Below are 26410 nucleotides of genomic sequence, written 5' to 3' on the forward strand. Positions count from 1 at the left end.
TTTATTTCAATCTTTAAAATGCAAATCAATATATAACTTTTTTTGAAATGCGTTTTTCTGGATATTTTTGTTGCTTTTCTGTTTCTAACTGTTAAGATAAACCTACTATTAAAATTTTATAGACTGATCATTTCTTTGTGGGCAAACGTACAAAATCAGCAGGGCATCAAAATTTTTTTCCCTCCGCTGTAGGTATAATTCTACAAAAACAGATTTCCGTACTCCTCTTTTAAGGTATGCCAATTAATACTGTATATGGTATTAGGCCAGGGAGTACGTACAGATGCATAGGAGTTTGCAGAAAACACCAAATCAAATTATTTCATCTTTGCAACAGCTAAGCAGACACTGGATAAGGCATGGTGGTCCTCCAAACCAACCATAGGTGAAGTCCAGAATAAAATTACTTGGTTATATATCCAGTAAAATAATGGAAGCCATACCAGGGGACTCCATGTTTTCAAAAAACTATGGGCACCCTATAACCCATTACCTCTAGAATGATTTTGAACATTCTCTATGGCAAGAATTCAACAGCTTTTTTTCTTGCATCTTCTGGAAATTCTTGGAATTTTGAGGGTTTCTCTCCTCAGGTCTGTTTTCCCTCTGTACTCCACATTATCCCTGACCCAACCCTTTCTTTATGCCTAATCTATTTTTTCCCTTTTCTCTTTTCTAATGGCTTACTGTCTCTTTAATTACTTTATATTTCTCAAGATGACATTGACTTTACAGTTTGGAAACCATAGTTGGGCTTGCACTCTTGTATGTTTTTCTATTATCTCCACAGTTTGACTCTGGGCAGTAGTGTCTCTGGCCCGTAACTTTACTCTGTCAATGGCAAATTCTTACCTTTATTTGTAACTTGCAAAACCTTAATGAAAATCTATTGAAACAGAAAATCTGCCACAAACAGAAAGATATCCTAAACTTCACAGTACATACTTAATGTATCTAAAGTCCCTTTTGTCCTGTGTGCATCTTCTACCCGGCTTCTTCCAGATGCAGGTCTGGGACAATCATCACTGGATCGGGTGGGATGACGTTGCTCCTGTGCATGCACAAGAGTTCAGTCATCCTGGTACATGGGATTTGTACTGGAATGTATACTGAGCTGCACCCAGTGAGTGTGGAATGGCATTTGTAGCATTAGCTTGTGTCAGTTGGCAAAAAAAATATGCCGGTGAACCGCATTTAAATGCTTGACATAAATGGTCTTCTGTCTGCCACTCCAATGGCTGAATTGCATGTATTTTTTTTCTTTTGGGGTATTTTGAATATTGAGTTGTATGCAGTGGAAATAAGCACTAGCAGTCTCTTCTACCTCCATTGTTATTTTTCTTTTTCTAACTTTCCCTTTTATTTACCTGAACGTAAAACTTATGGTGAACCTTCCACGTATATATGTACCTCTGACAGATTTCTGGATTGTTTTGAAGGATCTGAAGGAGCATTTCCTTCAGATTTATATCTCTGATCCACAAGCAGCTGTCACTAGAAATTCAGCAAAGCTGCGTAGTAAGTGTAAGCTTTGATTTTAGGCAGTGATTAGAAGATGACGGTTTTAATATTGTGTACGGTTTTATAAATGGGAAAACTTTAGGGATGAATTTGTTGTCTCTGAACAGCAAAGTTTAAAGATTAACTTCACCCAAAATGCTTAAGAGTGTATTGGGTGGAATATTAAAAAAAAAAAAAAAAAAAAAAAAATGAACAGATGATGCGCTCATCCATGGCTGCTTTCCAGATGTGGATTTGGTAGGTTTCACCCCAGTCCATACTTGGCTTCACGGGAAGTGCAGCTTTGAATTTGCGTTACTTTAAATGATTTCAAAAGCCGCAGATCAGTGCGATTTGCACCTCCGATTTCATTGCAGTTTACAATTTTATTTAACAGAAGTCTATGCAAGTCGCAATGAAATCATAAAAAAAGTAGTGCTGGAACCTTTCTCAAAATCACTGCGACATGAGTTTGAACGATTCCATTGCCAGCAATAGGGTGCAACTTGTCATGCAATTTGTAATTGTAAAATCGCAAGACAAATCACACTGATGTGATCCAGGGATAAAGGTGTAAAAAATTATTTTGTGAAGACAATCCAATGTTTGTGTTACGATATCAACTTGATAAACCTGTCCAGAGTACTCACTGTGAAAAACAATTCAATAAAGTGCTCCCAATTTATAGTGATCCATTGCAAAAAATCACTCCAAGTGCATCCCACACTGTGCTCTCTATGCTCATGGTTGACCTATAAAATTATAGTTGAAAACGGCGCCTTCCCCTTTAAGGGATTATAACTTTAAAACTTTGGATATCCATTTATACTCCACTTATACTCCAAATGTGTTCTCCGCCTTCCTCCTTCTGTCTTCAGATTTTGTCTCAAATTAAACATATAGGGATCATAATGCTTTCCATAAAAGTTTACCTTTATTAAAATCAAATAAAACTGCACTCACATCAACTTGTACACAAGTCTGGTGCATGTCAGATTTTACATGTATCTGTCCCCTAATAAAGCTCCCTCCATGGTCAGCATTACTCTCCCTGCTGTTTGACTACTTCCTCTAGTGCACACTGATGTCACTGGCATTGCCCTTAGCGTTACATCACAGACCATATGACTTCATCAGATGATCCTTTGACGTAATACGTAAGAACAGAGCCCGTGATATTGGTACACACTACAGGAAGTAGTCGGACACCAGGGAGAGCAGTGCTGACCACAGAGCAGGTTTCATTAGTGGACTGACTCATGTAAAATCTGAAATTTTATGAAAAGCCCTATGATCCCTATGTTTACGTTAAGTCAAAATCTGGAGGAGGAAGGTGGAGAACATGTCTGGAGTATAAGTGGAGATTCAAGCCATAAAGTAGGGAAAGCGATGATATAACCCCTTAAAGGGTAAGGTGTTGTTTGACCTATAATTTTATAGGTCTACCACCAAGGAAAGAGTATAGAGAGCACGGTGTGGGATGCACTTGGGGTGATTTTTTGGATCACCATATGTATAATTCCTTTTGGGAGCACCTTCTTTAATTGCTGTTCACAGTGAGGACTTGAATCACTGTTTGGACATATTTACCTATCATGTTGATATTGTAACAAAAATGTATAAAACTTAAGTCGCTCTGACTTAGAAAAGGTTCCTGTACTACTTGGGGCGACTTCAGAGCGGCTTGCATTAACTTCTATACAGAATTTGTTTTGCAAGCCACGCTGTACGGGGCGGCTCCAGAGTCAGACATGAGGCGGGCGACTTTGAAGCTGCCCCTGTGTGAACCGGTGTTCTGCCATATAGTGTCCGGCCATCATATAGCGTACTGCGACGGAGCAGACGAAGCTTTGGAAAATCTCCGAAGCTGAACGGCGCCTGCGCCGTGAGTGGAGGTGGTAGCCCCACCATCCAAGCGGACATAGGGTTGTGAATATTAGAGGGCCCCTCGCGGACGAGCTTCGCTCGCCACGCTTCGGGCTCGGCCTCGCTGCGCTCGGCTCTTTTATATTCCTACTCTATGTCCACTTGGATGGTGGGGATAGAACCTGGACTCACGGCGCAGGCGCCGTTCATCCTCGGCAATTTTCGCAATCTGTGTTGCTGTGTACTGCGCATGCGCAGTACACAGCGGACACTATCGGATGGGGGACCTTATATGATAGGACACCGGCACTAATTTGTGTACATTCAATCTTTGATGTGGGAACACATGACAAGTGTCAGCCAGCAGCTATAGTGATCTATTTGTATTGATGGGATCATTTCTAGAGCACTCAGTTGGGTTGTTTGTAGCGTAAGAGTTTTTGTGATATTTTTTTAAGAAGATCTTAAAGTGCTTTTATTAGTTTAGTAATCATTTTTAATGTTTGACCCTGTTAATCTCTCTCTCCCAAATCTTGATTGTTCTTTTTTGTTTGCTAGAAGGTGGTATTTGTTTTTCTAAGAAAATTCCTGCAGCAGTCTATAGAAGTCTGCAAAAACGGGAGTGTAATTCAGCGGGGTTGACTGTTCAATTTGCAGAGTGAACATTTCCTGAGCTTAATAAGTAAGGTGAAGCTGTGTTCACTTTGAATACCTAAAAATAAATGTTGGCTTGCACATGATTGGCTTAAATATAGTTTCACAATGTTTACTAAGATCAGTGAAGATTTAAAATAAGTCTCTACACACTCTACTCATTTAGTAAATCAACCCAAGAGTGTATTGTAGGGTCCTGCCTGTCATGGTAAAAGATCTTATTATACTGACATGGTTTCTGTGATTGTAGAGAAAGAAGATGAGGTTGTCTACTATGACACATGTGAAGATCCCCAAGAGCTTGCGGACCATGCGCAGTCCCATCACAGTAGCAGCTCCACATATCAGATGCTCAAAGGAAAGGTGCAGCAGTTGGAGTCTAAACGAGGGAGGATCTGTGCAAGACGAGCATTGCTGCGGAACAAGAAGGTAGGTGATACTAACTGAAATATATTCCAACAAGAGTATCTGTTGTGCTCAGCGAGGTTCACAGCTATCTGTCAGATCTTGTCCAGTTTCTAGTGCCTTTACCAACATGTTGTAACGCATTTACCTGCATCCATGCATTTTAATTATTCTTTTGGAAAGCACAGCAAACAGCACCGCAGAGATCTGAACAGCTTCATTGAATAACATTGCTTCTTATGACACATGCACTGTTTGGCTTCACAAAAAGAAATGGTGTGAATGGAGCCCTTAGGGCTCTTTCACACAGGTGGGTCCGCCCGTCTGAGTCCGCTTTGCTCAGCGGGGGATCGATCCATTGATCCCCACTGAACAGGCAGATGACAGGTCCATTTCTGTTTACTGTACTAAGATGGGCCTGTCAGAGTCTCGCTCTCCTCTATGGGGAGATCGGATGAAGATGGACCACTTGTCTGTTTTTCTTCCGATCCACCAGGCGGATGGAAAATCGGGTTTCCATCCATCTGTATTTTACAGACAGGATCAGAACGGATAGCAGCGGGTGTCAGCAGACATGTCACTGCTGACATCCACTGGCACATAGGGGTGCGGGTCCACCTGAAAAATTGATAAGCGGATCTGATCGGAAAGCCCATGTGAAAGGGGCCTAAGGTTTGTTTTGCCACAAAACTTCAGTCATTCATTTTTTTTCTTTTTGTTAATGTATCTATATTGGTTTTGTTCACTTGTAATGCTACAACCTTTGTCTCCTTTGTTTCACTATCTGCAAGCCTCAACCCATGCTTGGTGCCATGCAGTGACATAGGCCACCAAAATAACAAAGCGTTTATAGCTGATCAATTTATAACTAAACTCCAACCAGTTTGCATGAGAAATGTGTTCTTGTTGATGTAAAACAAATATTTTTAAGATAAGCTGTTTTTGTGGCATGTTTTTTTCATGTATTTTTGATGTCTTTTGATGCTGTGTTTATTTGGTAGGAGGAGGTTGTTAAACACAAAACCCTACGAAAAATGCATGTACGTGTGTTTTGGATGCAGTTCCATTGAAGTCTATTGAGCCAAAAAATGCACTGTTCTGCATGTAAACAAATTCCCTGCACCTTTCCAAAAAACGCATTGCAGAAAACTGCAATGATGTGAATGGGACCCATAGAAAATGGTGTTCAATTCATTTCTACAAACGCACCAGAAAATGCATAGATGTGAGCCTAGTCTAAGACTTGATGTAGAGAACAAAGAATCTCAAAATAATGACAATCTCTGTCCTCCTCTAAAGCCAGCCATAGATTGGTTGCAGGAAAGAAAATCACTGACTGGGTTGATGCAGGAAACCCTCCTGCAGAGCCATTGTGTTCTCCCGGCGGGGGGGGGGGGGGGGGGGGGGCGGAGAAAGCCATCTCCGCCGGGAGAAGACAGTGATTACTGCTAGTGGCTAGAACCACCACTAGCAATAATCGCATGTAAAATCCCACAGGCTGGTTGTACCCAAGCTGATCGCTCAACTTGGGTAGATTCAGCCTGCCCATACATGGTTTGAACTGAACTGTCTATGGCCAGCTTAAGTCTATGCACTGGGTGGAGTGCCATTGTTCTTTCCCAGTTCTTTTTTTTTTTTTTTAAACCAAGCTTTCTTTTGGTGGTATTTAATCACCACTGGGTTTTTTATTTTTTGCTAAACAAACAAAAAAAAATAATTATGTAAAAAAAAAAAAAAAAACTTTTTTTAGTTTCCATTATAAAATTTTGGAAATAAGTAATTTTTTTCTTCAATGATTTGAGGTGATGAGGCTGCGCTGATAAGGCGACACTGATGTGCACTGATTGGCACTGTGCCCTGATTATCAGTGTAAATGTGCCCTGTCACAGGAAAGCTGGTTATCTGCTTCTCTTTCCTCAGACAGTCACTGAGGAAAGGAAATGCAGATTTACATGTGATTTGCCCTTTATCTCAATTTGTGATCAGCTGTGTCCTTAGGACACAGCTGATCACCGTGTGCCCAATGTGCGCCCCGGAGGCACGGCGGTACAGGGTTTTCAGGGGACGTCAACAGACGCCCTCCTGGAAATGTGTGACCTCGCTGCTGCTCTCATTCGGCTATAGTGTGGTTGGCAAGAGGTTAAAGGCCAACTTCATCTTTTAGACCATGTTACACCCATATTTAGAGTTTAACATGTAACAAAGTTGAAAGCGGCTCCCTGTGAAGAATGCACTGGGTTTGATTTACTAAAGTGCAAAATCTGGTGCAGCTGTGCATGGTGGCCCATCAGCTTCTAATTTCAGTTTGTTCAGTTAAGCTTTGACAGAAAACAACTGGAAGCCAATTGGTTTCTATGCAGAGCTGCACCACATTTTGCACTCCCAGTTTTAGTACCGGTAAATCAACCCCACTCAATACTCACTTCTTCTGCTGCCGATCTCTGTAGTAATAAAAAGAAATCACCAGCAGAATGCATCACTTCAGGAGTGTCTGATTCCTGGATTCAGTGCTTCAGTTAGCGCTTCTTTGTCCTGTAGTGATATAGTGGCCTGCAGGAGGAACCAAACCATGCATCCAGCAGGTGATCAGAAGAGAGATAGATCTATCTATCTATCTATCTATCTAATTTGTGCATTGTGTTCAAGCATGCTAAATGAAAAAGGCATGGAAAAATATATTTTCTATTTTGTCTATCTGTTAAGAGTCACAATTCGATGGTAAGCAACCTGGATGATGTTGTTGCTTATAAGAATAATGTACACTAGGCACATAAGAAACGTAAGGACAGCCCCTAGCAACACACATGAGTTACAAGGGGTAGTATCAAAAGATTACAAAATAGGGTTTGCCTTGATTATTTACTTGCTGAGTTCCCATGTCTCAGTAATGCCAGGCAGATCTTCTTTCTGGCATTCAGGGACTGTTGACCCAGGGGGTTATTGTTCCCATTCCTCCAACCTTCAATGCCTCTGTACTTCCTTTAAAGTTCCCAGTGGAATCTATGCAGTTAATTATGCCTCCCTTCATCTCAGAGACTTGACATCCATTGACATAAGCCCTGTGCACATAATCCAAAAATCGCATTATTGCTAGTCATATATCGAAAATGGAGCTGTTACTAAAGTTACGAAAATTATCGTCTGACAGAATTAAAAAATTGGAAGTGATGTCATGTGTTGTAGTGCATTTCTATTGTATTTCCGGACAACAACTGTACTGGTTAAACAAAAATCATACGATTTGGCATCATATGAGAAACATTTTTGTGTTTGTCAGATTGGATAATATCAGATGAACTGTCATGATTGTACGTTCGAAAGCTCTGTACTAACGTTCCAATAATAGTACAATCGATTCGAAAACTATTTTTTGTATGCTTTTCGGATCGTGTGTACAGGCCTTTAAGGGATGAACACTACACATTCTCATCTTTCCAGGTCATCAGTGAGTTTTTAGCTTCGCGGTGGGCCACAGCTATTGTCAGTGTGTGGTTCTCCCCTTTGGGCTTGCCACAGCCTTGATTGTGTGTACACAGAGGTTCTGGGTCGTCTTTGTCTCAGAGGCTTTCCAGTCATCGTATAATTGGATGATCCGATGCTGTGAAATCAAATCTTCCTGACTCTAGATTCTCAATCACACTGAGGACTTAGAATTGATGCTGAACATCAAAGGCATCTCTGATTCAATTACATTTCTTGATTATTTTCCTGGATACCCCTCAGGTCAAGGTTTTCTTTCCCAAGAGAAGTTGTCAAAACCACAGAGCCAGGTTTAGCAACTTCAATCCCAATGTTGTCCCTCCCTGCGGAGCCACATATTAGTGCTTGGACCAATGAACAGTGAGGGATCAGGTGGTGGCGGTGCGGTCACAGCCAGGTGCTAAAAACAGACAGTCTTGGTAAAAGTAGGAAAGGCTACATCAAGCAGAGGCAAGGAGAGGTGAGGTTTACCATGTGTCAGGGCAAATGGGATGATTTGGGGAGAAGGGTTGGTGCATAATAAGGGGATCAGGGGAAGAAGCACTGGGTTATATGTGAATTGTATTCAGTAAGACTACCTTCATATCGGGATCAGTGCCTTTTAGGGTAGTTCTAAGGTCCTACATGTGTTTTTATATTGATTTTTGAAAACCACTGTGTAACTGAAGTAACAGTCTGCATAGCAAGGATGGACTACATGTTCTGGCTGCATTAATCATGAGGACGAGGAGTGATTGCTTGTATGACTTCCTGGGATGCATGGAATGGTGAAGAAAGGAAAGGATGAACAACAGTTCTTCTGGTATGGGGGGAATGAGCAAACTTTTGGCAACTAGTTCCCCTTTGCTCCAGAATATTTGGAGATTGGGGTAACTCCAAAACATATTAAGGATTGTTCTATTCCCTTATCACAACATCAGCATTTATTGGAGACTGTAGAGAAGAGGGCATGCAACACAGTTACATGAATGATTTTTGAGCAAAGTATACCATTTTGCTTTTTAGGCTGCTGTGAAGGAGAGTACTAATGCCTTTTCCCATGTTGTAATAATCAGAGTAATGTAATTCGATTTTGGAGAGATGGACAGCAGATAAAGTGAGGATAATGTATATCTGATGGGGTCTCGTTCTAGACCAAGTCTTTCAAAGGGTGACAGTGGGAGTCGAAAAGTGATGGAGTTGTGTTATGTTGCAAAAATTCAAGGGGGCATAAAGTGGGTCTTCTCTCCATTCTTTGCAGTGTGGGTCAAGAGTTTTAACGCATCACTGACTATCCTTGACACACCTATTGCAGTCAAACGTGTGCATGTTTGGTCCGTTATGCTTCACGGAAACATGAGGTTGTCATAATACAGGAGATGGGGATAGTGAAATGGTAGGAAAGGATGCACATTTTTTGAACAAAGCAAGGAGTGGTTTCTAGCATGGGGTGTTCTGATTCCTTTTTAGCAGTTCTGTAGCACACCATGGAAGGTTTCCCTGGCTTAGTGTTTACAGTTGCCCTGTTCAGTTCCTTTTGAGTGAGGAGGGTTGGCATATGTTCAGCTGGTGTCACTTTGAGCAGGTCAGACGAGGTAATGTATCTGTGCTACTCTTTTGACTCTGGGAGTGTTCCATGTTTTTGAAGATGTTTGCATTATCTTTATGCAAATGGGCTTTTCCCCTGTTTGGTTCTGATTAATTGCAGGTTGCAGATAGGATGTATAGCTTACTATGTTGTTTTCCTTCTGCTGTTTGACTGACACTACGATCCGACTGCTTATGTATTGCCTTATGACTTACTAGCTGTTTCCAGATTGCTTACCCTCAGTGTATGCATTTGGAACCATACAAGGACCCCATGGCAGCAGGACCTGCCTGTAATGTTTGTTTTGGGAGCTAGATCCTGTGTTATGTGGTGCAATGAGTGAGTTAGCTACAGAGTTTTATACAGGTTCAGTGTCAATATTCCCATTGCACATGTTCCTGGAATGGGCTTAAGGATAGCGGGTGCTGCAGCAACAGCAGGGCTGGAGACTGGAATGAGTTTAATTCTCATCACTCTGAACATGGCTACACCTTACAACATTAAGGGACCTTTCTATAAGTTGACGCTATTTATTTATTTTTAAGCATTATGTGGATGACAATTTGTAATGATGTATTTCTATTTACATCATAACGTTTTGGTAGGATTTATGTTGTCAGAGGGCAGCGGGTGGCTTTTTTCCTTGCTTTTGATTGGTGGATGTTGTACCACTGTTTGCACTTGTTACATTCCTGAGAAAGGGATCCTGTGTGGTCCCAAAACGTTGCAATTTTTTGCTGTGATGTGATCACTTTAGATTAAATATATTGTTTGAAGATCCATGGTGTGCTGGCAAATATGTACATTGATCTACAGAGGTCCAGAGTCATGGTCCATTTATTTGCCATCCAGACCCTGAAGACCCCTTCAGGGGTATGCCCACCATGACAGATGATGCCTGGATCCTGAGTGGGCCCTGCAATGTGAACAAGAGAAGACGGGGGATACCCTGTACCTTACTCCTGACTATACACGTCTTGTTGGATCATTACTTGATATGGTAGTACACACTATATTATATTCTACAATTCTTCCCCTCTTATCAGGGGTTTTAAGAATTTTACAGCGTATAACATCCTGTTTTATTCATGCACGTTACAGGGCCTCCACCTGATCCTCTTGTTCAAGTTTTCAAAACCATTTTTTGCCAGGTCTCTATTTGATGCTGATGATATGTGTTTCAGCTGCAGGGTGTGTCTACTGCCTCGTACACACGATCAGATAATCGGATGATAAAAATCGCATTCGGATTGATCGTACGATAGTCTAAACGTTGGTACACTTTCAACAGCCGATCATGACAGTTTGTCCAACAATACTCAATGGGACAAACATGAAAACTTTGCTTGGACGATAGCCCAGCGAACAACAATAGTTTAATCAGTACAGTATGTGTCTGCTAAAAATCGATAGACAAACACCACTCATGATCGGAAACACGAAAAATAACCCGGAAGGATATGGGAGAATGTAAACCATGTTCGTAGCGTGAAAATGCTTCAACATACGAACATAAAATCGTTGCAGCCTATCACAATTATTATCGATTTATATAGCGCCAACAGTTTACGCAGCGCTTTACAATGTATAGGGGGGACAACACAATTACAGTACAATACAAAAGGTATAGGAGGGCCCTGCTCATAGAGCTTACATTCTAAAGGGAGGGGGTGGTGGTGCAAAAGGTAATAGCTGCAGAGAATGATTTGATCGGGGGTAGCTCGTGGACTGTTAGGTGGATGTGGGATAGGCTTCCCGAATAAATGAGTTTTCAAGGAACTCTTAAAGGTGGACAGGGTAGGGGCTGAGTGGACAGACTGGGGCAGGGAGTTCCAGAGGATGGGAGAGGCTCTGGAGAAGTCTTGAAGGCGAGCATAAGAGGAGGTAACAAGGGAGCTAGAAAGCAGGAGGTCCTCAGAGGAGTGGAGGGGACGATTTGGGTGATATCTGCAGATGAGGTTGGTGATGTAGATGGGGGCAAGGTTGTGGATGGCCTTGTACGTTATGGTTAGCATTTTGAATTTTACACGGTGGGGTAGGGGAAGCCAGTGAAGGGATTGGCAGAGAGGGGCAGCAGTCACGGATCGATTAGTGAGGTGTATTAGTCTAGCAGCAGCATTCATAATAGACTGAAGGGGGGATAGCCTGCTTAAGGGTAGGCCATTAAGGAGAGTTGCAGTAGTCAAGGCGGGAAATAATCAAGGAGTGAACGAGTTGCTTTGTGGTGTCATTAGTCAGGAAGGGTGGAATTCTGGAGATGTTGCGGAGGTGAAGGCGGCAGGATTTAGCCAGTGATTGGATATGGGGGCTGAAGGAAAGGTCAGAGTCAAGGATTACACCCAGGACCCTGGCATGAGTGGAGGGACCAATGGTTGTGTTGTTGATATTAATGGTGAAGTCACGGGGAAGTCACCTGCAAAGCAAAAGGCATAATGAGCTAGTATACACCGCATACTAGCTCATTATGAAATACTTACCTTAGAACGAGGCCCCGACATCTGGCCCGATCCACGCAGAGGGAGCTGACATGCTCCCTCTGCGTTTCTTCCGGGTATCGCGGCTCCGGCGCTGTGAGTGGCCGGAGCCGCGATATCGTCACTCCCGTGCATGCGCGTGGGAGATTTCATCCCGGCCGAGTCCGGCCACCTCCGGACTTTCAGCCGAGAATCCTCTTGTGCGCATGCGCCGCTGCAGTCAGCGGCGCATACCGAGGGGAATATCTCCTAAACCGTACAGGTTTAGGAGATATTTTTTTTACCTACAGGTAAGTCTTATTATAGGCTTTCCTGTAGGTAAAAGTTAAAAAAATTAGTATACAACCACTTTAAGACTTCTGGTGTCGTCTGTTTGCCAGGGTTGTGGCAGACAGGGCCTTGTTCTGCGTGTAGAAAGAGGAGCAAGTATGTCTAGGGAGTATGACAGCGTGTTGTTGTAGATGGAAGTGGTTAGGTCTGGGCAGGACAGGGGTGCGATTTTTGTCATAAAGGCCATCAGTAGCAGAATGAAAAAGGGAAGAGTTGAGGTTGCGAAGGTGTGTTACAATGTACAGGAATATGCCTCTACAATTTGAATGGAAATAGCCAAAAGGCGTGGCCGACACAGGGGTCACACGTATTTGACATAATTTCCATAGCATTTCCATAGCTACGCGTACAGGAAGGTTTTCCAGAATCGTATAAAAAAAATCATACATTTTGTAAAGCGCAAAATGCACTGTTGAATTCGATATTAGTGTTATGCAACAAAATGCAAACAATAAGTCGTACGATTATCTGACCATGTGTACAAGGCATTACGTTCACTCTCTGCTTAGGTCCATTGACTCCTCTTGTATTCTGTGAGACTGTTGCTCCTGTTTTGGGTATTTTGTTACACACCCTTCGAGTTATTGCTTAGGAACATCCTGTAGTCTAAGAATCAATTCCTGTGGCCAGTACTGTAAGACCCCATACACCCTATTAGATTTTCTGCAGATTTTTGTCTTCAGGTTTACCAAAACCATATAATATGAGGTCAAACCTTAAGCGTTTCAATTTGTATGCAATCAGGCAGCCCTTGCACTACATGGTTTTGGTAAATCTGAAGACAAAAATCTGCAGAAAATCTAATAGTGTGTATGGGGCTTTAGAAAGAGAATTGCAAGTTTGTTGTACCTGTAAATTGCATATTTTGGAGTACAGTACAGGACATAGGTCCCTTCCCTCTTTTCTTTGTGATCCCTTTATTGTTTTCTAATAGAGTTGGAGCCTCAAGAAGTGGGTGGAGTTATATAAATACACTTGGGGAGGGGGGGTCCCAGCAAAATTTTTGCCAGTGTCCAATCACCTGAAGGTACGTGCCTATAACCCATGGTGTAGGAATACTCTGCCTGTGTCCTGTACTGTACTTCAAAATATGAAATTTATAGGTAAGTCATAGTTCCTATTTTTTGTACTTCCTGTAAAATCCTTTTTTGGGGTCCATTGAGGAACTCGGCTCTTCCTCCCCTCATAGTCGATCAATCTGTCTCTCTCTTTGGAATTCTTTCTGTAGCTGGTCAGGATTGGTGGGTGATAGCCTTTAGGGTACTAGTCTTTAAAAACCTAGGTTGCTTACTTTCAAGCTGTGTCCCTTAATAGACTCAGAGAAAAGGCTTTTGGCTCCATTCACACTTACGCGATTTTCATGCAACTTTGTACATCAAAGTTGAATGACAAGTCACAATCCATTCTTTTCAGTGGCACACATTTAAATCAATGTCTGCACTACTTTGGCGCGACTTTTCATGTGACTTAGATCCATTGAGTGTAAAGTTGGATCAAAGTCATATACCAAAGTCGCACTTGAAATTGTGCAAACGGAAAAAATAGGATTTTTGTACTCGCCATAATGGCTTTATTCACATTAGCGTTTGTCTCTAAAGCCGTACTGAAAATCATGCGACTTTGGAGACATGCTAATGTGAATGGAGCCTTTATGACGAGTACAAAAATCATATTTTTTCAGTTTTATGGGATGATTTACTTCGATATTTCAGAGCCCTGTTTTGATTCTTTTTTTGTGTTAAATGTTGCATTTTCCTTGTACCAGTTGGGGCATGGCATGCTGTCTCTCCAAAATTAAAACACACACAGTATACAGCCATGGCCAGAAGAATGACACAAATCTTAACTTTCACAAAGTCTGCTGTCTCGGTTTTTTTGATGGCAATTCGCATATACTCCAGAGTGATCAGATGAACTGCAAGCCCCTCTTTGCCATGAAAATGAACTTAAAGTGATTGTAAAGGTTCTTTCTTTTGTTTAAAAAAAAAAAAAAAAAAGTTTATACTTGCCTGCTCTGTGCAAGGATTTTGAACAGAGTGGCCCTGATCCTCCTTTTCTGGGGTCACCTGGTGGCACTCCTGGATCCTCCTCTTCAAATGCCCCTTTGGAGAGCCACTTTCCAAGGGGGCACCCGTGCGAGAAGCTCCCGAGTCCTACTGCTGCACCCATTGACACAGCCAGCAGGACTCGGCCCTGCCCCGGGCTCCTGTGTCACTGATTTTGATTGACAGCAGCAGGAGCCAATGCTGCTATCATTTTATCCAATGAGAACCCGAGACAGTGGCTGGAGCTGCTGTACTCGTCGCTTGAACGATCAGGTTCATGTAAGAAAAGGGGGCCTCTGGGGGGGGCAACTGCAGCACAGAATGTTTTTCACCTTAATGCATAGAATTAATTAGGTTGAAAAACCTTGAGACTTTACAACTCCTTTAATCGCATAAAAAAAATAAATTCCTTTGCATTTGTGCAGAAGGCTTCAGTGCACCCAAGAAAGTCCAGCAAGCGCCAGGACCGTCTCCTACAGTTGATTCAGCTGCGGGATCGGGGCATCACCAGTGCAGAGCTTGCTCAAAAATGGCAGCAAACAAGTGTGGAGGATGGCCTGGTGATAAGGGCAGCAAAGAAGCCACTTCTCTCCAGGAAAAACATTAGAGATAGACTGATATTCTGCAAAAGGTACTGGGATTGGACTGCTGAGGACTGGGGTAAAGTCATTTTCTCTGATGAACCCCCTTTCCAATTGTTTGGGGCATCCGGAAAAAAACCCGCCCAGAGAGGAAAAAATTAGCGATACCATCAGTCCCATATCATGTCAACAATAAAGCATCCTGACACCATTCATGTGTGTAGTTGCTTCTTAGCCAAGGGAGTGGGCTCATTTACAATTTTGCCAAAGAACCCCCGCCATAATTAAAGAATAGTTGAAAAACATCTTCACAGCTCCTCCGAGAACTTCTCCCAACCATCCAAGAACAGTTTGGTGAGAAACATGCCTTTTCCAGCATAATGGAGCACCTTGCCATAGGGCCATAGGGCCAAAGTGACAAGTGGCTTGGGGAACAAAACATTAACATTTTGGGTCCATGGCCAGGAAAATCCCCAGAACTTAATCTCATTGAGAGCTTGTGGTCAATCTTCAAAAGGCAGGGGAGAACAAAAAAAAGAAAACACAAATTATGAAAAACTTGAAGCATTGATTATGCAAGAATGGGCTGCCATCACTCAGAATGTGGTGACTCTTTGCATAAACTTCATGTAATTGTCGATAAAAGCCTTTGACACTTATGAAATGCTTGTTATTATACTTCAGTATACCATAGTAACATCTGACAAAAAGATCTAAAAACACTGAAGTAGCAGACTTTGTGAAAATTAATATTTGTGTAATTTTCAAAACTTTTTGTATATCATGAAAGTAAGAAAGTATTGTTTTATTTCTTCCCTTTTTATCAGGATTATTTTACATATTAGTAGGACCCTTGTGTGTATGTGAGTTACCGTATATACTCGAGTATAAGCCGAGATTTTCAGCCTCTTTTTTGAGGCTGAAAGTGCCCCCCTCGGCTTATACTCGAGTCATCGCTGTCTGCCCGCTCGATCAGCGTGTCGAGCAGACAGACAGCGGCCATTCTGATTCAAAAGCCGCGCCTCCGGCTCCCCCTTCGCCTGTGATAGGCGGAACACTGAATTTCCCAGCAGCCTGTGTTCCGCCTATCACGGACTTCGTATCATCCTCGTACTACGGACGAGGATGATACGACGTCTGTGATAGGCGGAACACAGGCTGCTGGGAAATTCAGTGTTCCGCCTATCACAGGCGAAGGCGGCGGCGCAGCTTTTGAATTTTACAATGGCCGCCGACGAACGAAGAGGGCACGGGACGGAGGCAAGGCACAGGACGGCACGGCACGGGACGGGACGGGACGGGACCGGAGGCAAGGCACGGCGGCGAGGCACGGCGGCGAGGCACGGCGGCGAGGCACGGAGGCAAGGAGGCTCGGCACGGGACGGAGGCTCGGGACAAAGGCTCAGGACACAGGTAGGCTGGACACACACACACACACACACACACACACACACACACACACACACACACACACACACACACACACACACACACACACACACACACACACACACACACACACACACACACACACACACAGGGATGGATGGATGGATGGAGACACACACACACAGGGATGGATGGACGGACACACAGGGATGGACGGACACACAGGGATGGACGGACACACAGGGATGGACGGACACACACACAGGGATGGACAGGCATGTCTTACCCTCGGCTTATACACGAGTCAATAAGTTTGCCAGTTTTTTTGGGGGTAAATTGGGGGCCTCGGCTTATATTCGGGTCGGCCTATACTCGAGTATATACGGTATAATTCTTCTGTGTACATTTAAATGCTGTTCATTACTTTCCCCAGTAGGAGAAATATATGCTGCAGCCTCCAATGTGAAATAAAATGCAGAAACAATACTTTGTATAATTACTGCACCTGTCTTTGGATTTTCTGTAGTAAAACAACCTTGAATTAAAATGGTCCTAATGGGGATTTTAGTTTTATGATCTATTTATTATAGTCTATGTCAAATGGTAAATCATGTACACTGGTTTCCACAATACCTTATTAATACTTAAATAATAAAATAAAAAAAACGAAAGTTTTAATTTTGCTAAGTATTCACCTGCTGTGAAATGCCTGACTAAGCTCCAGTGCGACCAGTTTGTATTATTAGTTGAATGGAATCCACTTGTGTGCAGTTGGCATCTCTGAGAATAACAGAATAAATTCATGTGTTCCTAGAAGACGCTGGAGTTTGTCAGTTTCACTTGTGCAATGCTGGGTCCAGCACGATTCCAGTGCCAGTTCCCACATTACATGTGCAGGCAGGTCACACTGCCCTTTTTGCGAAGTTTGCAAAGCGCTGCAAATGTCAATAAACAGTTAAAGACACCCCCAGATCGGTTCACAGAACGTAGTGCGAACTGTGACGTCGGATTGCATGGGTCTGTGCGATCTGCAACACCTGTGCGATCTGATTCCAGTGCGGACCAAAAAAGGGTCCTGCACCATTTTGGTGTGAATGCGATGCTATATGGCTTAATTTGCATCGCACAGACTGTGCAGGTGATGTACACAGCAATGCAGTGCAAATCTCATGCAGTGTCTGTCATTGCATTAGTGTGAACCCAGCCTAAAAGGGGCCAGGAAGCTATTAAAACAACAAAGTAATTGTAAACGATCACCTTGTAAAACAACCAGTTTAAAATAGAAACGAAAGGCAAAACATTTGTGTATAGATTAAAAAATGTTTTTTTTTGTTTCAGTTTCAAAACTTTGTAAATAAGTAAGTTTTCTCCTTCACTGATGGGCACTGATGGGGCTGCACTGACGGGCACTGATTAGGCAGCACTGATGGGCACTGATGGGCACTGATGAGGTGGCACGAATGAAGTGGCCCTGATGAGGTGGCATTGATGGGCACTGATATGTGGCACTGATATGTGGCACTGATAGGCGGCACTGATGGGCACTGATAGGTGGCACTGATAGGTAGCACTGATGGACGACACGGATGGACAATGATAGCAGGCACGGATTGGCATGGATAGGCAGCATGAATGGGCATGGTTAGACAGCACAGATGGGCATGGGTGGGCACTGATAGGTGGCACGGATGGGCACTGATAGGCGACTTTGTATTGATGGATGCCAATCAGTGCCAAACAATAATGCATGCCAATCAGTGATGCCCATTGTGGGCACTGATTGGCATCCTACCTCTGCATCATAATGATCAGGTGGTGTTGTGTCTACAACCTTCTTCCCTCTGCTGCTGTAATTTGTATGATGTGAAGGTTTTTTTTTTGGTGGAAACAATAAAGGCACAACCTATTTTACCTGATCCGGAGTGCGGCTATCCAGAGTTTTTTCGGTTTCTTCACTTGGCTAGTGCAATTAGCCTGCACCTGGGACCCCTACTTGTTTGGAGTGGCCAGTTTCTTGGTGAATCAGCCTAGAGCGGTGGATTTTTCTTTTTTGTTGTCTCCCTTTCGGAAGACAGACTCTTTGTTTGTTTCAGTAGCTAGTCCGAAGAAAGGTATGGCGGTCTCGTCGGCCACCATTTCCAGGTGTATCAGACAGATTGTGGTACAGGCCTATGCCTTGAAGGGGCAGGTGCCCCCTCTTCCTGTCATGGCCCATTCAGCCAGGGCAATTGGAACTTCTTGGGCTTTCCGACATCAAACGTCAGTCGCTCAAGTGTGTAAGGCGGCGACTTGGTCGTCTGTTCACACTTTTACAAAATTCTACAAAGTAGATGTAATCGCATCGGCTGATGCCTGTTTTGGCCGCAAAGTTCTGCAGGCGGCCGTGTAATGTTGCAATTGCACTTTGTATTTTCTTATCAAAAAAAAGAAAAAAAAATTACCTTGAGTATAATGCACTGCTGCATTGTTAACCTCGACTTCTGATCCGGATAGATAAGTCTCTTCTGGTTGTGGATGAAGTTTTTTATGCTGTTTCCCACCCCTCATTATGACACTGCTTGGGGACGTCCCAATGGTCAAGAAATAAGGAGCTGTGTCAGTCAGTGAACTCCAGAGAAAATAGGATTTTTGTACTCACCGTAAAATCCTTTTCTCTGGAGTTCACTGACTGACACAGCACCCTCCCCTCCTAATTGATTACGTTATACTGCTTGTTGACGTACTGCGGCTGCAGGAAGCAGGCTGGGGGGTTGTTACTGAAGGGACCACCCCTTGGGCGGAACTAGAAAGCTCTGTTTTTTGTACATGTTAACATGTTCTGCCTAGTCCTCTCCTGAAGGTGGCATAACAACCCGATGGTCAAGAATGAAGGAGCTGTGTCAGTCAGTGAACTCCAGAGAAAAGGATTTTACCGCGAGTAAAAAAAATCCAATTTTTTCGTCCAATTTTCAGATCATCTGTACGGGCCATTTAGACTGGCCTTAGACTGAGTGATTTTCTTTCCTGCAACCACAGGTTGCAGGAGAGAAAATCACATGATTACCCTATCAGCACAGACAGTGTTGATGGGGTAATCCCTTCTGCGGATCCATTGTGTTCTCCTGACAGGCGAGGCTGTCCCTGCCAGGAGAACACAGTGATTATTGCTAGCGGGTATAAAAACTGCTACCAATAATCGCATTTAAAATCTGACAGGCTAGATATAGTATCCAAGTTGATCGCTTGATCAGCTTGGGTACATTCAGCATGCCCATACATGGTTCCAATCTAGGCTGATTCCTGCTGAACCGGCCAAGTTTCTAAGCATCTATGGTCTGCTTTCGTTTACAGCTAATAATGAAGGACTTTGAACACTGTACAGGGTTAATTATGTTAAACATTACTCCCTAGCCCTCTCCTAAACATTACAAAGCGGGAGTATAGCAAGTAAAATGCACTTAAAAATTTAACCGAGCATTTTAAATATTTTTTGAAAATGTTACTAAACCCACAACATTAAAATCAGTGTGTATATGCAATAAAGCATGCTGATTATACTCACTGTTGAACCTAAGGGGTTAATCCTCCACGTTGTGTAAAAAAGCTGTTTTATATTGTCTTCCCTGATCCTCCCCTTCTTTTACTGTCCTCTATCCATCATCTCCTGATAGAACATAGGCTAGGGGACAAAGCTGCACATGCTCAGTTTAGTGTGTATTGCTAGAGAGTTTTTTGTTTTTTTTTCTCTTGGGAGGGTTCATGTGATCAGAATGGGGCCAATCGGCACTGTCCAGACAGTGAGTCAGGGGTCCTGCGGCCCCATATAGTCAGAGGAGAATGGAAACTCTTCCTAGAAGCTTTAACCAGACACCGATAGAAGTCACAATACTGCTCTATACTGCTGATGGAAAAAGGTATTTAGAGGTTCATATTTACTAAAATAATTGCATTTCCATGATCTGTGTACCGTGGGGAGACCAGATATAGTGAATGCAGGTTCCTGGGTTTAGAAACACTTTAAATATCAGTCTCCATTTAAAGTAAATAGTACTCTTTATTTTAGGATCAGTGCAAGGAGACACAAGAAGTTAAACTGAAGCAGTACCAGGAAACCCAGAAACGGCTCCAGCAGCATCATTCTGTGCAGATGGTGAGTACCCCGTCTATGAATATCGTTTGTTTTCATGCCAACTCATAGGCTTTTAAAACTGTGTGTGGGAGACACTTTAACAGCTCTTTGTGTTACGACAGAAAAGAGACAAGAAAAAAGAAGAGGCGAGGAAGAAAAAGGAGTGGGTCGATCAGGAACGTCAAAAAACGATACAGCGATTAAAATCCTTTAAAGATGTGAGTGTTAAATTGCTGTGTTCAAGTTGTGCGCAGTCATGTTCTTGCAACAGAGGGAAATAAATGTGAAATGATGCAAGGGTTGTTTTTGTTAATAGAACATTTTTCTTTTGTGTCTTTTGCTGTAGAAGAAAGAATCTCCTGCGATATTGAAAACCTTGCGAGTCCAGCCTCGGCTCCCAAGTAAACCTCCCGAGAGTTTAAATCCCTCCCGGGTAACCAGAAGAGGTCCAGCAGATATCCCTGTTCAGATCTTTGTGCAGAAAGGAAATGTTGGACAAGGAACCCCAAGCACTGACCCCACTAACCCAGGCAATCATTTCCTACCCCCTTATAGTCCTCCACCACCACCGCCACTTCCACTTCCTCCAGGGCCTCCTCAATTGCTTCCACCACCACCTCCACCTCCACCTCCTCCTCCACCTCCTCTTCCACCAATGAGTGCTCTTTTATCAGTCCAAGCTCCACTACCTCATTCAGAAGAGACTTTAAATCCTAGAGGGACTGAACTGATGGAGGTTGAAAAATCTAAAAATAAATATACATCCGGCTCCCTAAAAGCAAATCCGAATCAATCTATAGGTAAGAAAAAAGCAGCATTTTTAATCTACATAATAATTATTATAACATTATGATTTTTTAAAAGCATTTACAGAAAAAATGAGAACAAGTGAACGGGACCTGTCGCAATATTTGATTTAACAACGGCATGCCTCCACCCTTGAATATCGGTAAAAGAGGAAGAAGAAGAAGTGGGACTTTAGCTGAGGCATGCCGTTGTAGATAATATTGAATAAAGAACACAACCATGATTGAACTGTCATAAATTATTACATGTCATTATGACAGTTCAATCATAGTTATATGTTCTTTATTCAATATTCTCTACAACGGCATGCCTCAGCTAAAGTCCCACTTCTTCCTCTTTAGAGCTTTTATATCTATAGTAAACAGGACACAGCTTTGTTCTGGAGCTTCAACTTTTCCAAAGCCGCAAAAATTTTTGTGAATATAAACCTAATAATAATAAAGTAATTGTAAAGTCAGAAAGTTTTTTATCTTAAAGTGGATGTAAACCCTCACATATATACCCAGTGAAGTGAACAGCCTCAGATGATACACAGAGATGAAACAAATCCTCCTACATAAGTTTTACATGCATTTCTGCTATCTTCAGCTTTATATATTCTTTAGAAAGTTCATATTGTATTCGATTTTCTATTCCTGTTCAGCACTGCAGTGAAGCCTGGGCATACAGCTTTGACAGCTGATTGGGGGAAAGGCACACCCCCCCCTCTCCTCATAGGTAGAGACTTTCAGAGCTGTTCTTTAAATGGTTCAGCACTCTGCTAATCTATAGCATCCTCCCCAACACAAAACTCTGGTTGCTTTTATCTCAGTTGACGGAGAACTTGTTAGAAGTTATCAGGCTGATAACAGAAGAACGGCGCAGGAGACAGCTATGGGACATAGTGCTTTGAAGAGAGATAAGAAAACACTGTATATATATATACATATATATATATATATATATATATATGTGCCCAGCTCAGATTTCACGAATCGGGTTTACATCCTCTTTAAAATAAAAAAACTGTTTGCAGCAGCTGCTCCAGACCCCCTTAAATTCCTAAGCCCCCTCTCTATCCAGTGATGGCCACAAATGCCTCAGCCGTCCGGGATGCTCCGCCTCCGAGACACAGCAGCAGTGCCATTGGCTTTCGTGGCTGTCAATCAAGGTTGGTTAGCCAATCGGGAGAGAGAGGGGGCAAGGCCAAACCGGGGCTCTGTGTCTGAAGGGACACAGGGAGCTTTGACTCGGCTCGGGTGCCCCCATAGCAAGCTGCTTGCTGTGGGGGTACTCGACAGGATGGAGGGGCCAGGAGAGCCAAAGAGGGACCAGAGAAGAGGGAGATTCATGCTGATATGTGCAAAACCAACTGCACAGAGCAGGTAAGTATAACATGTTTGTTATTTTTTGAGAAAAACATTTTTTAGCCTTTAACCACTTGCTTACTGGGCACTTAAACCCCCCTCCGTCCCAGACCAATTTTCAGCTTTCAGCGCTGATGCACTTTGACAATTGTGCGGGCATACAACACTGTACCCAAATTAAATTTTTATCATTTTTTTCCAACAAATAGACCTTTCTTTTGGTGGTATTTAATCACAGCTGGGAGTTTTATTTTTTGCTAAACAAACAAAAAAAGATGCAAAAAAAAAATAAAAAATCATGTTTAATAGTTTGTTATAAAATTTTGCAAACAGGTCATTTTTCTCCTTCATTGAAGTGCGCTGATGAGGCGGCACTGATGGGCTGCACTGGTGGGCACTGATAGGCTGCACTGGTGGGCACTGATAGGCTGCACTGGTGGGCACTGATAGGCTGCACTGGTGGGCACTGATAGGCTGCACTGGTGGGCACTGATAGGCTGCATTGGTGGGCACTGATAGGCTGCACTGGTGGGCACTGATAGGCATAGTTAAGGCGGCACTAATAGGCACAGATAAGGCGGCACCGATGGTCACAGATAAGGCGGCACTGATGGGCAAAGACGGGCACAGATAAGATGGCACGGATGGGTGGCACTAAGCGGCACTGATAGGTACCACTGATAGATGGGACTGATGGGCACTGATAGGTGGCACTGCTGGGCACTGATGGGCGGCACTGCTGGGCACGGATATGTGGCACTGGGGTGCAGCACCTTTGTTGAGGCAGACTGTGGGCACTGCTGGGTGGCACTGTGGGCACTGCTGGGTGGCACTGTGGGCACTGCTGGGTGGCACTGACAGGGGGGACACATTTTTTATTCATGTGGCAAAGCAGGGGGCAGGTGGGCACTGGCAGGGCTGGCCGTGATTGGGACTAATGTCCCAATCACGGCCGCCTGTGATCGGCTTTTTTTTTTCTCCTCGCGCTGTCAGCGCGAGTAGGAATAATAGCCGATTACCTGCTCCGTTATATCACATGATCAGCTGTCATTGGCTGACAGCTGATCACGTGATAAGGGGTCGGGATCGACCCCTTGCACGGATCGGTGATCAGGCGAGTCTCGTAGACTCGCCGATCACAGAGCGCGCCGCACGCACCCCTCAGGGGGCACGCAGGCCGCTCGTGCACGGGACTACGTCAATAGACGTAGTCCCGGCAAAGGAGATCCGCGCTGTAGCCGTCATTCGGCTATAGCGCGGGTCTCAAGTGGTTAAGGAAGCAGTCTTTGCATCACTCACATTTTCATGTGACATCTGGTAAAAAGTAGACTGAAACTTGGTTACAGGATTATGAGTAGGTAAAAAGTACACTGAAGAGTAAGGCTGGCCATACACAATACCATTTTCCTTTTAGATTTACCTTGAACTATGTAGTACAAGGGCCTGCCTGATTGCATACAAATTGATAAGACTTAGGTGTGACCTCATATTATATGGTTTTGTTAAATCTAAAGGAAAGTTAAACAAGATAATTGTAATAGTGTATAGCCAGCCTTAGCCACACAAAACTGAGACTTAAGTGGTTGTAAACCCCTGAAATGAAAAATAAAAGTATATCCTTCTATAGTGTGCATTTGTCCCAATCCAAGGCACCTGGTATGATTTCTGGCTGCTCTCTCCTCCTTCTGCTTTGTCCATGAATCACTTCTGACAGTCTATATATCGACACCAAGCAATGCCTGGAGATGCCCCCCCAGCATGCAGCAGGTGATTGAGAGCCTCAGCTGTGCATGTATTTCATTATGTGACAATGTAGAGGGGAGTGGGTCCTTTCCCTCTGCTCAGATTACAGTTAGTTTTGCAGTGTGACATCTAATCCCCATCCCATGCTTCCTGGAGCTGAGAAATCTTGTAAATTAGTGTACTTTAAAGGTCTTTAGGGGAGAGAGGGCTGTATAAACGGGTCCAATTTAGGAGGATGTGTTTCATCTCTGTATCCTAGTCGCTTCAGTTGGCTTACAGTATGTAAGGGTCAGTGGCAGCTGGTGCTCCATTTTTTGGGGGGGTGCAAACAAGGCCTCAACCAATCCCCCCCTGCGGTTTTTATTTTTTGCGCTATAAACAAAAAAAAGTGACAATTTTGGAAAAAAATGCATTCTTTTTTACATTTTCCTATAATATATATATCCCCCAAAAATATATATAAAAAAAAAATTTTCCTCATTTTAGGCCGATACGTATTCTTCTACATATTTTTGGTAAAAAAAATCGCAATAAGCGTTTGATTGGTTTGGGCAACTTACAGTAGGTTTCGCCGATATTGTGTTTCCAGCGCGATCCTGTCGCGCTTGTTACCGGCAACAGGCTTCTCTAACCAGCGCAATCCTGTCACGCTGGCTGCAATAGGAAAATATTATTTTCTTATAGTAGCAAGCGAGAAATCTGCGATAATGTCGCCTAACTAATGAAGCCTGCATGCCTTCGGGGGCATACCAGGCCCTTAGGTCCGGTAGGGATTTTAAGGGGAATCCCCTACGCTGAAAAAAACTGTGTGGGGTCCCCCCCAAAACCCACACCAGACCCCTATCCGAGCACATAGCCCGGCCGGTCAGGAAAGTGGGTGGGGACGAGCGAGCGCCCCTCCTGAGCCGTACCAGGCCACGTGCCCTCAACATGAGGGGTGGGTGCTTTGGGGGAAGCTTTAAAAATAATTAATTGCACTGCTTCGGGGGTCTTCCGTCTTGGGGGTCTTCTCGCCGGACTCTTCCGCTATCTTCTGCTCTTTTACTAGCGGCCCGGGGGTCTTCTTCTGACTTCGGGGGTCTTGTCCCCTTCATCAGTTCTTCTTGCCGGGCCACCGCTCCTTCTTCCAGCTCTTTTACTAGCAGTGGCCCAGTCTTCTGCCGCCGCTGCATTCCGTTTTTACGTTCTTCTGTTCTTCTTGCTCGGATAGCGGTCTGCTATGGATTTTTTGGGGGGGGGGGGGCCCACGCCGTTTTTTTCAGCGTAGGGGATCCCCTTAAAATCCCTACCGGACCTAAAAGCCTGGTATGCCTCCAGAGGGGGAATCCATGTTGTGTTTTTTTTTTTTTATTTGGAGTGGAGTTCTCCCTTAGTAATCATACCAAATACAGTGCCTGGTATTGGCGGGAATCCAATTCGGATCCCCGCACCAGTGTGAACCTGGCCAGCGATGCTTATCGGGAAAGAAAAAGAAACATTTTTCCTTTCCCGATGCAAGCCGGCTCGGCGCTGGCTCCCGCGACGGCGCTCACAGGGGGTCAATCTCTTCCATAAAAGCAGCGAGATTGACACAATATCGCGGTCACCTACTGTAGGAGGATGTGTTTCATCTCTGTATCACCTGAGCCTAGTCGCTTCAGTTGGCTTACAGTATGTAAGGGTCAGTGGCAGCTGGTGCTCCATTTTTGGGGGGGTGCAAACACAGCCCCAACCAATAGCCCCCCCCCCTCCCCGCAGGTATTTGATCACCCTTTATTTTTTGCGCTATAAACAAAAAAAGAACGACAATTTTGAAAAAAAAACATTCTTTTTTACATTTTGCTATAATATATATCCCCCCCCCCCCAACAAAAAAATAAATATATATATATATATATATATATATATATATATATATATATATATATATATATAAATAAATAAAATGTCCTTAGTTTAGGCTGAAACGTACACTTCTACATAGTTTTGGTAAAAAAAAAATCGCAATAAGCGTTTGGAATGCGCAAAAGTTATAGTGTTTACTAAAAAGGGGATCGTTTTATGGCATTTTTATTAAGATTTTTTTTTCTTACTAGTAATGGCAGCAATTTTTATTATTGGCGGACACATCGGACA

The 26410-nt window shown here is 43.4% G+C and overlaps 1 protein-coding gene across 1 annotated transcript in view; it reads left to right on the top strand.

The window, feature by feature from the left end:
• The window catches only part of WHAMM (WASP homolog associated with actin, golgi membranes and microtubules), a 69226-nt gene that overhangs the window by 34150 nt on the left and 8666 nt on the right, over window positions 1-26410 (top strand). Inside the window, exons 6-9 of the mRNA XM_077472358.1 lie at window positions 4271-4449; window positions 20334-20420; window positions 20522-20617; window positions 20746-21199. Of these exons, the coding sequence (XP_077328484.1) occupies window positions 4271-4449; window positions 20334-20420; window positions 20522-20617; window positions 20746-21199 (816 nt within the window). The remainder of the gene's footprint in view (window positions 1-4270; window positions 4450-20333; window positions 20421-20521; window positions 20618-20745; window positions 21200-26410) is intronic.

The sequence above is a fragment of the Lithobates pipiens genome, unplaced genomic scaffold (assembly GCF_037356315.1).
Source record: "Lithobates pipiens isolate NorthernLeopardFrog02 unplaced genomic scaffold, aLitPip1_a1.2 Scaffold_8, whole genome shotgun sequence".
NCBI lineage: Eukaryota > Metazoa > Chordata > Amphibia > Anura > Ranidae > Lithobates > Lithobates pipiens.